The 13,991-nt window shown below is 36.3% G+C and overlaps 3 protein-coding genes across 3 annotated transcripts; 2 read left to right on the top strand and 1 right to left on the bottom strand.

Moving 5' to 3' along the window:
• Nucleotides 1–445: 445 nt before the first annotated feature.
• LOC18031404 (peptidyl-prolyl cis-trans isomerase CYP59) lies at nucleotides 446–5,744 on the bottom strand. Its single transcript, XM_006422162.2, has 14 exons — nucleotides 5,567–5,744; nucleotides 5,341–5,445; nucleotides 5,141–5,258; nucleotides 4,944–4,994; nucleotides 4,331–4,422; nucleotides 4,148–4,247; nucleotides 3,230–3,352; nucleotides 3,061–3,138; nucleotides 2,713–2,759; nucleotides 2,561–2,616; nucleotides 2,322–2,362; nucleotides 1,840–1,945; nucleotides 1,455–1,575; nucleotides 446–1,372 (listed from the first exon to the last, which is right to left on the bottom strand). Exons 1-14 carry the CDS (start codon nucleotides 5,662–5,664, stop codon nucleotides 739–741), a joined length of 1,770 nt encoding a protein of 589 aa, XP_006422225.1. The 5' UTR covers nucleotides 5,665–5,744; the 3' UTR covers nucleotides 446–738.
• A 287-nt stretch (nucleotides 5,745–6,031) lies between these two features.
• On the top strand, nucleotides 6,032–6,385 carry LOC112100212 (14-3-3-like protein 16R). Its single transcript, XM_024188936.1, has one exon. It carries the CDS (start codon nucleotides 6,032–6,034, stop codon nucleotides 6,383–6,385), a length of 354 nt encoding a protein of 117 aa, XP_024044704.1.
• Nucleotides 6,386–8,399: 2,014 nt separating this feature from the next.
• LOC18031969 (uncharacterized protein At4g15545) lies at nucleotides 8,400–13,409 on the top strand. Its single transcript, XM_006422160.2, has 10 exons — nucleotides 8,400–8,991; nucleotides 9,139–9,207; nucleotides 9,414–9,467; nucleotides 9,586–9,646; nucleotides 9,811–9,885; nucleotides 10,686–10,943; nucleotides 11,169–11,214; nucleotides 11,316–11,394; nucleotides 11,497–11,627; nucleotides 12,967–13,409. The coding sequence occupies exons 1-9, from the start codon at nucleotides 8,704–8,706 to the stop codon at nucleotides 11,587–11,589; spliced, it is 1,023 nt and encodes a 340-aa protein (XP_006422223.1). The 5' UTR covers nucleotides 8,400–8,703; the 3' UTR covers nucleotides 11,590–11,627; nucleotides 12,967–13,409.
• Nucleotides 13,410–13,991: the final 582 nt, after the last annotated feature.

Here is a 13,991-nt window from a genome sequence, read left to right as displayed (position 1 = left end):
GTGATGTAAAGATAATAATTCCCCTTAAGAAAAATAACAGCCTTGCCTAAAGCATTTTAAGGTAGATGAAATTCTGTTGGTGTAACCTAACTGTCAAACTTGAGAGGACTCAAATTAGACGATGCCGTGGGATTACCTTGCATAGCTCTTTTTGCGTTCTTAAGCGGTTCATTTTTGTGGACATCTTGTTCACTATTTGTTCCTGTTTTTCTTCTTAATTCAAGTTTCTTCGTTTCCTATTAGAAGACAAAAAGGACGGTTCCATGAGACAATCCCAATTCCTACCCACCTTAAGTGTCTCTCCATTTTTATTTTCGAATATAAAGTCCCTGAAATAAATGAATCTGTTATGCTTTACAAGCTAACTACACATTTCCACTGCATGTATAATATGTTATCTAAAAGGTAGAAATTTTCAAGGTTAAACAATACAAAACATCATAAATGGAGATAAAAACATCTAATATTAAGATCTCAAATCGGTTTCAGTAAAATGAAATATCCTTGTGAAATAAACTGTTCCACTCATTTCTAGTTTTCTAGTACGGGTCTGGTTCAGTATCCCTGTCATGACCGTGATCGTGAGAAAAGGAAAAAGAAGATGAAAACTCTCAAGTGCCATATTGCCCGAGCCTGCTCTGCTACCAAGGTATTTATTTAATGTTAGATTTTTCCATAACCTTAAGCGAAGCTACTATCTTAACTTTTTTCCCTATCTTTGCATTCCCAGTTTCTCCATCACTCACCCCGACGTCTATTTCCCCGATCTTCTGGCCATCTTTTATAGCTATCATCATCTCTTCTGCCCCTTTTATAACTTGGCTCCTTTTTTGCATCCCTCAGTTCACTATTGCCAGAGTTCTTTCGATTATCTCTATCATATCTCCTGTCACCATGGATATCACCATCAGCACTTTTCTTTCTATAATCCCGATCATCCCTCCGATCTCGATGACTTCCATTATCTGAATTTCTCTTTCTGTAATCTCCATCTTCCCTCCTCTCCGCACGACTATCACTATCTGCACTTCTCTTCCTATAATCTCCTCCACCCCTCCAGTCCCTGTAGCGATCAGTATCTGAACTCTTTGGGTGATCCGACTCATATCTGCCATCATCGTCTCTCACTTCTTGTTTCTGCACATTTCGACTTTCTTGACCATCTCGATTCCTCCTGTCTTCCCTGTTTTCCCTTGTTCTGTCACTTTCCCTTTGCCTGTAACTTAGCTCTCTCCTTTCTTGATCCCTATGTCTCAATTCAGAACTCAACCTATTCATATTTCTCTCAACTCGGTCATCTGGATCATGGCCTCGATGTTTCTTTTCACGTCTTGATTTTTCAGGAGTCTCCCCATCAAATACCATTTCGTACCTACAACAATCATGGCACTGTCAGAAAGAGAGCAAGCAAAAAAGCAAGATCCAAAAAACTGCATGGTACTAGTTTTAACAACCTGGAGTCACTGTATCCACCATGCTGTCGGTTATCATCTCTTAATATGTATTTTGCAGGTTGCTGCCCGGTGCAATCCTTGGCAATGTGATCAAGACCCCCACATTTGAAGCAACCTTTTCCTACAGAAATAAACAAATTATTTATGAACTAAAAAGATTCCTGAGAAGTCACAAGAATGTCTGAACACACACATGAAGTTGTGCAAATAGAATTAACAACACAGAAGAGAGATAAAGCAATGTTTGCTATTTAAATTGCGGTTCCTCCAACCATCATATAGAAAGGAAAAAAGGTAGACTGAAATTAACGCACACACAACCACAATCACAAACTTGTTAAACAAGAACGTTTGATGTCCTGGTGAGGTGGCATTTAACTATTACCTTTACCAGTTTGGTGATCTCTTCGTCTGAATTGGTTCCAAAGCTTTGAGACACTTTGACTAAAATCCACATGTATCCTTCTATCATCAATCAAAGCATTATCCATCTACCGTCAAAAGAAAGATTGCCAAGTTCAGCAAAACCAATAAAATGAATTAATAAAACAATATGGTTAAAAATAATGAATGTCCTCGAGACTAATGGTGAAGAAAACATATGACAACTGCTTCTGCATCTAAGGATGGGTGTTGCGGTTATCATTCCAAAGGATTGCACAGAATTAAGTTCATAAATGCACCTGGTTCTCACGTCTAGTAAATCTACTCCAATGAAATATCATTTTCTGTTTAATCCATGGTCAATAGAAGTTGCAAATGGAAGACAATTACATATAGTGCCACATACATCAACATCACTATACATGCAAGCACAAAAATCCAAGATTTGAGAAACAAATAAGTACTTTCGGGGTTTAAGATCACCTTGGAGTACGCTCGTTCACATGCCTGTCTGTTCTCGAACTCTGGTAAAAAGAAAGTAAATTATTAACATCATACAGAAACCAGTATGGAACAGATGCACGTCACTTTGCTATATCTGTGTGTGTGTGTGTGAGCAAGGGAACAGATTAATCTCACTCAAGCTTGCTTAACTGAAGAATAGACAGTTGCTGTGTAATTCAATGGGCAGTGTGACAATATTTGACAAAAATTTCACTCACCAATGAACGCATAATTTAGACTGTCTCCAGTCTTGAAATCACGGATTATTTCAGCCCTGTAAAAATAAGTTATAATTAGAAACGCATTTAAATCCCACACTTGCCCGCATTAAAGAGTTAATCAACACTAAAAGAAAGGCTTTATAGCTTACGAGACAACAGTCCCAAAACGTGAGAAGATTGTATGCAAGTCCTCGTCCTGCAAGAGGGAATAAGAGATTGACCTTCTATTGGTGGTTAAAAAAAGAACAAAATAACAACCACAATACAATAGCTGAACAAGGGGGTAAAACATATCAATAAATCCCTTCCACATGCCACTCAACAGCTAAACTTCTGCCATTTACTTTGTCATCAATTTAAAGGCAAAACAGAGGGCCACTCTCCTTTGTCCCTTACTTGCCCTTAAACAAAGTTCAAATTCAAAAGGAAAGTAGTAGTACATTAAAACTTATCCTAGCAATAATGTGATCCTAATACAATAATGAACACAAACTCACTTCAGTGACTGGATTCAGTTTACAAACAAACAACACATTCTCAGGAGGCTTGATGTCAGCATCAGGAATATCGCCGATCTGCAATGTACACAAGACTAAAAAAATGAATCACATTATTCACAGCTAGACGAAAAATAACTGTATCATATTGTATGTATAGAATGCTTACACTCTCAAGTACAACTGCACTTGAACGTGCATCCTTCGAACGGATAACTTGCTCAAGTTCTGCTGCACTTAATTGCTCATCAAGGGGCACCCAGTCATCTTCAAGCCGCACTTCGTCAACGACCTGGTCACAACATCGAAAATCAGCCCTGACCATGAAATTGCTTGCCAAAAAGACATTACTAGGTTCAGAGTGTGTGTGTGTGTGTGTGTGTGGGAGGGTGAACCTCTGCAGTACAAGGGAAGCTTTATTAATGAAAAAGAAAAATTACGCCTAATTGGGGGTCGGGGAGCCCCCATCCCCCTTACACTAAAGCTATGCTTTCAGGTTCCAGAAAAGAGCTCAACTCCCCAGTGACCTCAATCAAACAGAGAACCTCTAACAAGTACAAGCTATGCATGCAGGCAAAAACATAAGAACACTACAGGACAGATTGTAAATTTTAAAAATCTAGCAAAATCTATAGTTTGCGACACCAACTGCATCCCAAAAAAAAAAAAATCATCCAAAATAGAATACGGAGCTGAATCCCACCAAGTGAAGGCACTCAAAATAACCCGATTTAATTACAAATTTCACTTCACCAGGTTGGGCCCTCGATTAGTACCAACCAACAGTTAAAAAAGATCTTATATTAGCATTAATCAGCATTAGCCATGAATTGCAGGATTTGATACTATAATCCCAGAACCTAAAATAAATCAAGCTTTTTTGTTAAATATTATCAACTTCTTTTTCTAGAGGCCTTCACTGAATCAAACTTTTAACCACAGGTGCGATGAATTAATAACAAAAATAAAGAACACTCTTAATGTAGGCAGCAAAAGCTTTGGATACATAAAAACTATAATTCAGTGATATTGATTTTCTTTTTCATTTTAAACCTACCCATAAATAAATGAAGAAAATGGTCAATACCTCATCTTTAGGTTTGCCTTCAGGCGATGCATCGGGAATCAACTCAGCCAGCTGAGCAGGATCATCAAAAGGATCCTCTAAAATATAAGTGTGTTTGATTCTGCACAAGATAATACTTAGTAGAAATAAGATGAATTCTATTCACAAATTAACATGAAAACTTATCCAATGGAAAACACAAACCTGATGTTTTTGTATGGTCTATTCTTCTCATCCACGAAAGATTCATTTATTCTAGACAGAGTTTCAAGCCCCTCAGCGACCTCCCCAAAAATCTGCAACAATAAACTCATTCATAAGAAACTTTCACCAACAGGCAACAGGATGGATTCAAGTGAAAAAAGCAAATTTCTACATCATAATTTCCACATCACCCAAAGCAGTTCTCAATTATCCCTAAGGCTTAAGAAAGGAACGACCACCCTAAGACATCCAAAGAGACATTCTGTAAATTCCAAGCGCAAAAGAAACTGCCAAACTGAGTTTTACACTGCGACTGTTGCCTATAGCAAAATTATTCACAATTTGGTGGCCAGGTATCTTTCTCTACATACTAGAATTGTAAGGATTGCAATCAATACAATAACATAAAGCAAACCCAAGTGGCAAACCCAAAGCATCTCAGAAATTCATGGAGTCAAGAAACAACCGAAATTTCATACTTTACGATTTTTTACGAGAAAAGATACTTGAAAATGCGTAAAACAACACAAACTAATTGTTCATTCATTTGGCTCATAAAACAAAGACTAGCAGGACAATCATAAAGTAATAAGTTGAGGATTAAGAGACTCACAGTATGCTTCTCATCGAGATAGTCCAAATTATCCCGCAGAGTCATATAAAACTGCAAAAAAAAAAAAAAAAAAATCCAACAATAAACACCTACGCAATTTCCCAACTTAACCTCAATGCCAAATCACAAATTTCACTGCAATAATGAAGCTAATCAAAATACTTAAATAAATCAGTAACACAATCTTAATACTAAACCTGAGAAGCATTCAGATTCTCCCCAGCACTAGCCATAGCAACCGTTCCTGTCTTAGCATGCTTCAAATCCACACGAATCTCATCTCCAAAGAATCTAGCCTGCTCCCCATACAAAAACCTAAAAACCAGAACATTATATAACATAAACGCACGCACTATCTCATTCTAAACATACATCAACATAACTAAGAGATCATTACTTATAGACCGAGTCACCACCGGTTCCGGTGCCGGTGGGGTCGCCAGTTTGGGCTGTAAAATCTTTCTGAACAGTGTGAAACAAACAGCCATTATAGTACTTAATCCTACAACAAAAGAGAGATAAAAATCGAAGTTATGATGTCGAAAATTGTTAGGCTTTAAAACTGACGGTGATATTTAGAGAATAAAGGAAACTGAGCGTCGAGTGTGCGAATGGAATCGTACTTGCAGAGCTTCAAGAAGTTTTTGGTGGTTAACGGACACTTGTCGATGAATAAATCCACGACTATGTCTCCTAAGCTCGTTACTATAAGCACTGACATTCTCGATTTCCCGCTTTGTCCGCAATTTGTGTGTGTGGCTGCCGAGAAAATGCGAGAGAACTCGGAGAGACTCAGAGAGAGAGTGCGAGAGAGAGAGAACAAACACACTGACGTTTTATTTTCTTTTATATTTGTCGAGGGGTAATTTTTAGGTATCTCCCCTGAGGTTTAGTGTATTGAGAGTCGGATAGAAAGTATTCATGTAATTTCAGGGATCTCCCTGATGTTAATACAAAAATACATATAATGTTATTAAAAAAGACAAATACATAAAAGTAAATTTAAAATTTAAACAAAAACAAAATTCAAACAAGCATAATTGAACGGAAAAATGGCAGCTCTTTCTCCACGGGAAGAAAACGTATAAATGGTAAAATTTGCGGAGCAAGTCGAGCGATATGAAGAGATGATCCAATACATGAAAAAATTCATCGCCTCCGCCTCGACCGGCGAGGAAATTATCGTCAAGGAGCGCAACCTCCTCTTTGTCGCCTACAAAAACGTCATCGGCGCACGCCGCGCCTCCTGGCGCATCGTGTCCTCCATCGAGCAAAAGGAGGAGTCGCGCGGCAACTATTACCATGTCTCCATGATTAAGGAGTACAGGTCGAAGATCGAGGCCGAGTTGACGGAGATCTGTGGCGGGATCTTGAAATTATCGGACCAGAAATTGGTTCCCGCCACTGTCGAGCTCCTTGAGACCGCTCCTCGGACAAAATGATCAAGCGGCCTCACAATCGCCAGCACAACTCCTTCTCAGACAAGATCCAGCGTTACCGCAGCGTTTTGCTAATCATTTCCATCCCAGTCATGTTGATTGTCGTCGTTTTGTTTCTCATGCCCGGCCGTGCCCCCTCCGCCGACGCCACTCTGGATTACGGTCTCAGCCGCAAGCTTTCCCCCAATTTGAAGCTCTCCAAGAGTTACATTGTTATTTTTTACGCCGGCAGTTCAGGCAGTCGTGTACGCGTGTATTGCTTTGATCAGAACTTGGATCTTGTGTCAATTGGCAAAGATCTCGAGCTTTTTGTTCATGTTATTTCTTAATTCATAACTTTTTTAAAAAAAAAAACTTGTTTTCAAATGAGAATTTAATATTGATTTCAGAATTATGGATCAGGATAATGTAGTTTATAGATTTGTTCCTGATGCATTGTTTGAGGTTGGTGTTCAACCACTAGTATTAGCAGCTTTGATTTAAGGTGCATTATGCAAAAGCACCTGAAATTGCTTTTTAGAGAATTATCAATTAAGTGCTTTTCTTACAAACACTTTTAACTACATTTTTTTGTTCCCCCAGAAATGTCTTTTCTTTAAAGTGCTTCTGGCAGAAGCTGTCCAAGTGCTTCTCTTAATCTTAGAAAGCGCTTTTGTCTGATTCAACCAACTATTGCAAAAAGATAAAAGCGCTCGCGATTGCATTTTTTAGTTAGTTTTAATTTTTGGTAAAGAGCTAGTGTTTGAGTTAATAGTTCCAATAATACAATATGCTATGAACAAAACTGCTTCATATGCATACATAAAAGCGATTGTTCTAGGTACTTGAACTACTTGGAGCTAAGTGTGTGTAATGATATGTTGTTTTATATAGTTCTGATTTAAAGTTGGTAATGATATTATGATTAAACCAGGTTGGTCATGGTGTTATATAATTTTGATTTAAGAGAACAAAAGATCAGAAATGAATGCTAATAAGGCTATGTTAAGAGCGCAACCTCCTCTGTTAAAAATATATTTTGGCGGCAAGGGCATTTTTGAAATTTCAACAGTCAACTGACAGTCCAGTTAATGGAATACTAACATCAGGGGAGGTTTCTGTAATTATATGAATACTTTCTATCCAACTGTCAATACACTAAACCTCAGGGGAGGTCCCTGGAAAAAACCCATTTGTCGATTTGCGATCATTTGTTTACGTTAAAAGCAGCCTACTGGGGGCACGGATGAAACGGACACGGGCTCTTTTTTTCTTTTTAAGTTAGCCGGGCTCGCATTGGGCCCATGATGAGGCTGTTGATTTGGGTCCATTGTGAATTGTAATGTGAACGGATTTTTCGCCAGATTTGTGCCTCTCTCTATACGTATGTACATGTTTCAGGTCACTGAGGTCACGGCTACGTTGCTCTAAGAAGAGTGAGCCACTCCAATGTAGATCTAAAAAAATACCCGTGCGATGTTAGTCACGGTTATCTTGTTGGTTCTATGTTAAAGCAACGTATATTAAAACATTATAAAAAATTTAAAAACATAATAGTATTATCAAATGTAATATTCGAAGATTAGGCGTAATAATAGCTGACATAACTTCTCAATTTGATATTAATAATGGGTTTAGATTGATATAAAATAATACAATTATTATCTTTGTCAAATTTATTATCAAGTTTTTATTTAGAGTTCTTAAAAAGTGTCTCTTAAATCAATAAATTAGCTTTTAGTCCTATTCTCAATTTCAAAGTTTGAAAATTCAACAAAATAGGTAGATAGTGCTTAATCAAGTAACAAAATTTTTTAATAAATCAAATTTGTTTGGTTTAGCCTGAAATTTGATATTAGACGCCAACATAGATTATCACATTTACATCCCAAATAAACATGTACGTAGTATCATATAAGTCGAAATCATTTGTCAAAAAAAAAAAAAATTAAAATGATATCTTTGAAATTTTAATAATTTTGAATTTTTATATTATCACTTTAAAAAGGGGGTGTTCAATTTGATCGAACAGATGGAGGCTACCAGCAGCGATGACGCGTTTGGAGGGAAACAACTCCCTTTAAATTTTCGAATAGCGACAAAATCCCAAAAACTGAGCACCTAAAGACTCAACCTGCCAAAGAAAAACCCCCGCACCCCAAAGCAATTAATTCAAACTTATTATTTAAAGGGAGAAAAAGAAAAAAAATAAAAAAAAGCAAAACCATTTTTGAAAGGCGTTCAATCCAAAGTTCCTCATCTGTACTGTCAGCCTTACCTAAAGCTTCCAACCACCTAACAACTCATCACCGATTGACGATTGGGTCGAGAGAGAATCAGGTATGTCGCAGAGCAGCGGAGAGAGCGGCGGTGGGCCCGACTTTCATTTACCTGACGAGGTACTGGCGGTGATACCGACGGATCCGTACGACCAGCTGGATCTGGCGCGTAAGATCACGTCCATGGCCATCGCGTCGCGCGTGTCGAAGCTGGAGACGGAGACGGGGACGATGAGGCAGATGCTGTACGAGAAAGATCGCCTGATATGCGAGCTCGAAGAGAGATTGTCGCACGTGCAAAAGGTGTACCAAGAAGCCGACTCGAAGTTGAAAATTTTCATCGATGATAATGTAAGCTTGCTTAATTTTGTAAATTATCTGTTATTTCACTTGAAACGTTAGGGTTTTGTGGCTTTTTTTTTTGTAAATTTGTGGTTTTTAGGAATTATTGACGAAATGTTCGATTGTTTTTTTTTCTTTTTCCTTTTTTATTAAAAGGCTAAGCTTGCGAAGGAACGAGATTCGTTGGCAATGACTGTGAGGAATCTAAGCCGTGATTTAGCAAAGGTTAGACATGAAAATTATTTGACTAAAATTGTAGCTGAATGTTGTACTTTAATTGGTCAAATTGTTGTGTGCATTGTTGCATTTTCGATTCAATTGAATGAAATTTACGCCAACAATTTCAATGCTGCCTAATTATACTGAGTGCTTAAACAGAATGTGTATGTATGCAGTTCTATTATAGTGATTGGTGCGTTTTTTACTTGCAGTTGGAAACATTTAAGAGACAACTGATGCAGTCGCTGAATGATGACAATTCATCTGTAAGAATTTCATACGAACCAATTTCAATTTATTTGTTTGTGTGCTACATGACTTTTGTTTGTACATTTTGTTGTAAACCACTCATTTGTTACCGGTTTTTTGTATCTTTGACTGCAGGCTGAAACTGTGGATATTGGGACCTGTGACCAGCCGGTTCCAAGAGCCTATCCTGACAAGGGTACTATTAATCTTGGCTTGAAATATTTTCTGATTCAATATGACCTTTATTATGAACCAATTATGATTATTGACTCTGTTTTTTTGTTCAAAGAATTTAACTTCGTTTTTCCTCTTGTGTTTGCCTTTTCATGATCATTCAATCAATTCCCATACCTATGCTAGATGGTGGGAACAATGGCTATACTGCACATCGTAGCTTCAATGGTTCAACAGATATGGGAAACACAGTTGACGAAGGTAATTGAAATAGTCTTTTCTGCGCATTTTACTGCATGGCTTATGCATATTATATGTTATGATTGGTTCTATGATGATATAAGATTAAATTCATGCTAGAAACGTACTCTATCGGTTGGTATGGAATGCTATCTAGAATTGTATGCTAGACTTAATTTAAATGTTCATTACTTCAATAGAAAGTAGAGAAACCTAGCAAAATAGGTATGTTAACATTTAAGTATGGTTAGAATCTGGATGCATTTGCCAAGTCAAATTTTCAAAGGCTTATAGGAATTGTTGCTTCCATTGCTACTGTTCTGATAGAAACAAAGAATAAATATTTACTTACATTACTTTCGGTAAACTAAAATTTAAAATTTCGTACAATTCAAGATAAGCTTTGCCAAAATCTTCTCACTAAAAGCTTAAAAATTGATTGAAAGTTTAGATGCAGTCTTCGGGAAAATGATTAGTTTAAACTTATAAATCAACAAGATGAGCTAGCTACTACGTATAGGGGCAACTATCAAGAATGAATATCATCTTGGAGGCAATAACAAAGCTGATACTTTCTATTTTCTTAGGACTTTGCTGTTTGATAATTCAATGCATATGGATGCATATTGAAGCATTCTGCAAGTTTCACGGCTAAGCCCTTTCAAGTCTTGTTGACTCAGTATCCTCAAACTTATCCTGTGTAGGCTGTTCTCAAGTTAATATATAGTGTTTACAAGGGTCTGCTTATTTATTCAGCATTTGAAGCTTATTTAACAAAAATAGAAAAAAGGGTTTACTTATGCTGATTGTTTGATCAACAGTTTCAAGAAATACTGCACAAAGATTTTCTCTAACTCCATATATCACACCACGGCTGACTCCAACTGGAACTCCGAAAGTTATTTCCACAAGTGTATCCCCTAGAGGTTATTCTGTTGCTGGATCTCCCAAAAGAACCTCTGGTACAATGTCTCCAACAAAAACTCAGAATGATGGACGGATTTCACTGTCTTCATGGTATCCTTCAAGCCAGCAGTCATCAGCAGCAAACTCTCCTCCTCGTGGGCGTTCACTTCCAGGTTTATAATGTTTAATTCTCATTTATCCACTGCTAGTGAGTCTTGTCTTGGTATTTGTTCAACAAGCTTCCTATTGCACCTAGATTATTCAAGTATATATTTTGGTTGCTTGGTTAGATTTAATTGATTGTATCCTATTCTAGCACTTGCGCTTTTTATCACATTTGCTAAACCAATTTTCATTTCCGTCCTGATAATTTTTCTATTTTCTGTGAATAACAATAGGGCGCACTCCTCGAATTGATGGAAAGGAGTTCTTCCGCCAAGCCAGGTGAGTTCCACTATTCCAATTCTAATGTGTATGTGGCGACTGATGTGCCACAGGAACTTTCAGGATCTTTACTGACTGATTAGGATATATTTGTAATTCAGGAGTCGCCTATCATATGAACAATTCAGTGCATTTCTGGCTAGCATCAAGGAGTTAAATGCTCAGAAGCAAACCCGAGAGGTAATGAGTTACTGATTGTACTTTTTCATTATTTTTCATATTGATGCAAAATGATATATTGCAGTTTGATTTGACGACTGACTTCTATCTATCACCATTCAGGAAACCTTGAGGAAAGCAGAAGAGATTTTTGGGACAGACAACAAAGATCTTTATTTGTATTTCCAAGGATTACTCAACCGTAATGTACACTAGACCTCAGAATCTCTGCTTGAGATGGATTACCATAATTGGTATGTCATCCATAATTGGCATATTTGGTGTCTGATTCTGTACTTGCATGTGTCTTCATGCACTCTTAGATTGTCTCGCAATATTTGTTAAACTTATTGAGATTATGAAGTTGATGAAATACATTGATATACGGATATTAATTTCAATCATATAAATGAGGGGGTGTTCAGTACCGTTCTACTCGGGTCATTCTCGTTTTTGTTTTATAAATTCAAGTGAAATAAGTGTTTGGTAGTCTTTCTCGTAAAATGTGATTGTAAAACACAAAATCTGACTTAACTTTTGCAGTTGTAAATTACAAAACAACTTATACATGTCTTACTTGCTTTATGAAACAGATTGTAAAGTAAATTATAATAATAAACACGGCTAATAAATAATAATAGGTAGTCTCCATCTTTACTCTTAACACCTCATCTATCTACCTTATCTCTTAATTCTCATCTCCCTCCCCTTTTTGGGACATATTTCTGGGTTCTTATACATTTTATTCAGTTTTATTTTGATAAAATCACCAAAGATCTGCAGAGATTTACACTGATCTTTGCAGATCTGGGTATTTGGTTCTTCATTGTAAGCATGCAATCTTTTCTTTAGAAACGCGATATTTAATAACTTTTATATTGATATGTTAAAAATGTTGAAAGGAGAATTTGATTTTTTTTTAATAAAATGGAGAATTAGATTTAATATTTTTAAATTTTTTTTTCCTCCTTTTAAATCATTTTCGAATCAAGTATATAAGGTAGGAAGATCTGCTGAACAGCGAGCACATTAGCAAAAAACAATTATTTAGAAAAAATCAAAATTATAATAATTATTATTGTAAGTTGGTATATTGAAAAACAAACTAGCTTTTATATAAATTTTAAACACAAAATTAATTTGCATGTAGTAAAACTGTTAATAGATTCATTATTTTTTCATTTTTAACTTTATATACTGAACGCGTATTATTATTTTCGTTTTCAAAATATAGGATACACAAAATAATAATAAACACATACCTAAATTAAGAATATAACAACTTCAAAACACAATTTCCATTCTCATTTTGTTTTAAGAAAATAGAAATTTAAAAGCAATACCGAACGTGCCCTTAAATATCCATTTCAAGGATATTAATTTTGTTCCTTGTAAAATAATAAATGCTTAGGTGAGATGTATTGAGATATCCTGGTATTAGTAATACATCCTGCTATATCCTTGAGATAATGATAGAATGGCCAAGGTGATGATTTTTTTTACTTCAACACGTTTTCTATGTCTAATGATTTTGTTGGACGATTCAACTGACTATTAAAAATTTTCTCCTTTTCCTTATTATCTGAATGCTAGGTCAAATTGATGGGTTTTGTTCTGTCAGCTGCGACCAAACTGTTCCCAGCTGCATCGTGCAAATGGTTCGTGGTTGATTCTCTTTGCCCTCTGATTTGTCGAAATGCGTTCCGCATGCATTTTTCGGCCTTATGTTCCAGCAAACTAGGTTTTAGGATTTGTTAATTCCAGTGATTATTGCTGGTAAGCCCTGTAAATAGTTGCTTTGTCATCAACATTTGATGCCAGCTTCTTAAAAGAAGATTACTTATTGCACCTTGCAAGATTTTGTTTTCTTAAAACAAGATTGTAAAGAGGAAATTTTTCTACAATTCAGCCGATGCTCTCTCTTCCCCCCTCCCTCTCTCTCGCTTTCTGTGTGTGTGTGTGTGTGTGTTTGATGCTCTTTATGTTTTGCTTTGGGGTCTCATCTGTTGTGAATTGCAAACGCTATTGTCAAATCAAAGGGTGATATTAATGTCCATCTAAAATGATGTTTTGTCTTTCATTTTATGGCTATGAGCCTTGGATGCATCAGATGCTGCCTGCAAGTTGCCTAAATATTTTGTGATTTATGAGACACTAAATTTTAGATACGCTTATCTATATGAAGAATGGTTGTCGGAAAACACTGTAGTTTTCTACCCCTTCTTTTTCGTCGCCTTTGTGAAATTGTTTGATTATTTGTTTATCCTGGAAAACATTACCGGCAACTTGAATATTTTAGAATAATTTTGTTTCCCTGTATTTACTTTTGCCTTTTCTTGATAAAAAGTGATGACCCTTAGTGATAAAAGGTTTTTACTATGTATTGAAATTTTGAAATTGTTTGTTTAAGTGATTAACACTGATAAAGTAGAAGATATTTTTGTTCAGGTGATTTATACTGGATAACCCGCTACATATTGCATCTTTGAAAGGTAAGCAAAGCAATTTCTCTTTCACTAAAAATGGGGGGGCATGAAAACCAGTTTGCAAGAAATTGAAGTGAAAGCTGTAGAGGTAAAGCTAAACATATCAATCTTTGAACAAGAATCTCAGGGTTT

Source organism: Citrus clementina, unplaced genomic scaffold (genome assembly GCF_000493195.1).
Source record: "Citrus clementina cultivar Clemenules unplaced genomic scaffold, Citrus_clementina_v1.0 scaffold_9, whole genome shotgun sequence".
Lineage (NCBI taxonomy): Eukaryota > Viridiplantae > Streptophyta > Magnoliopsida > Sapindales > Rutaceae > Citrus > Citrus x clementina.
This window is presented reverse-complemented; position numbering and strand designations above follow the sequence as displayed.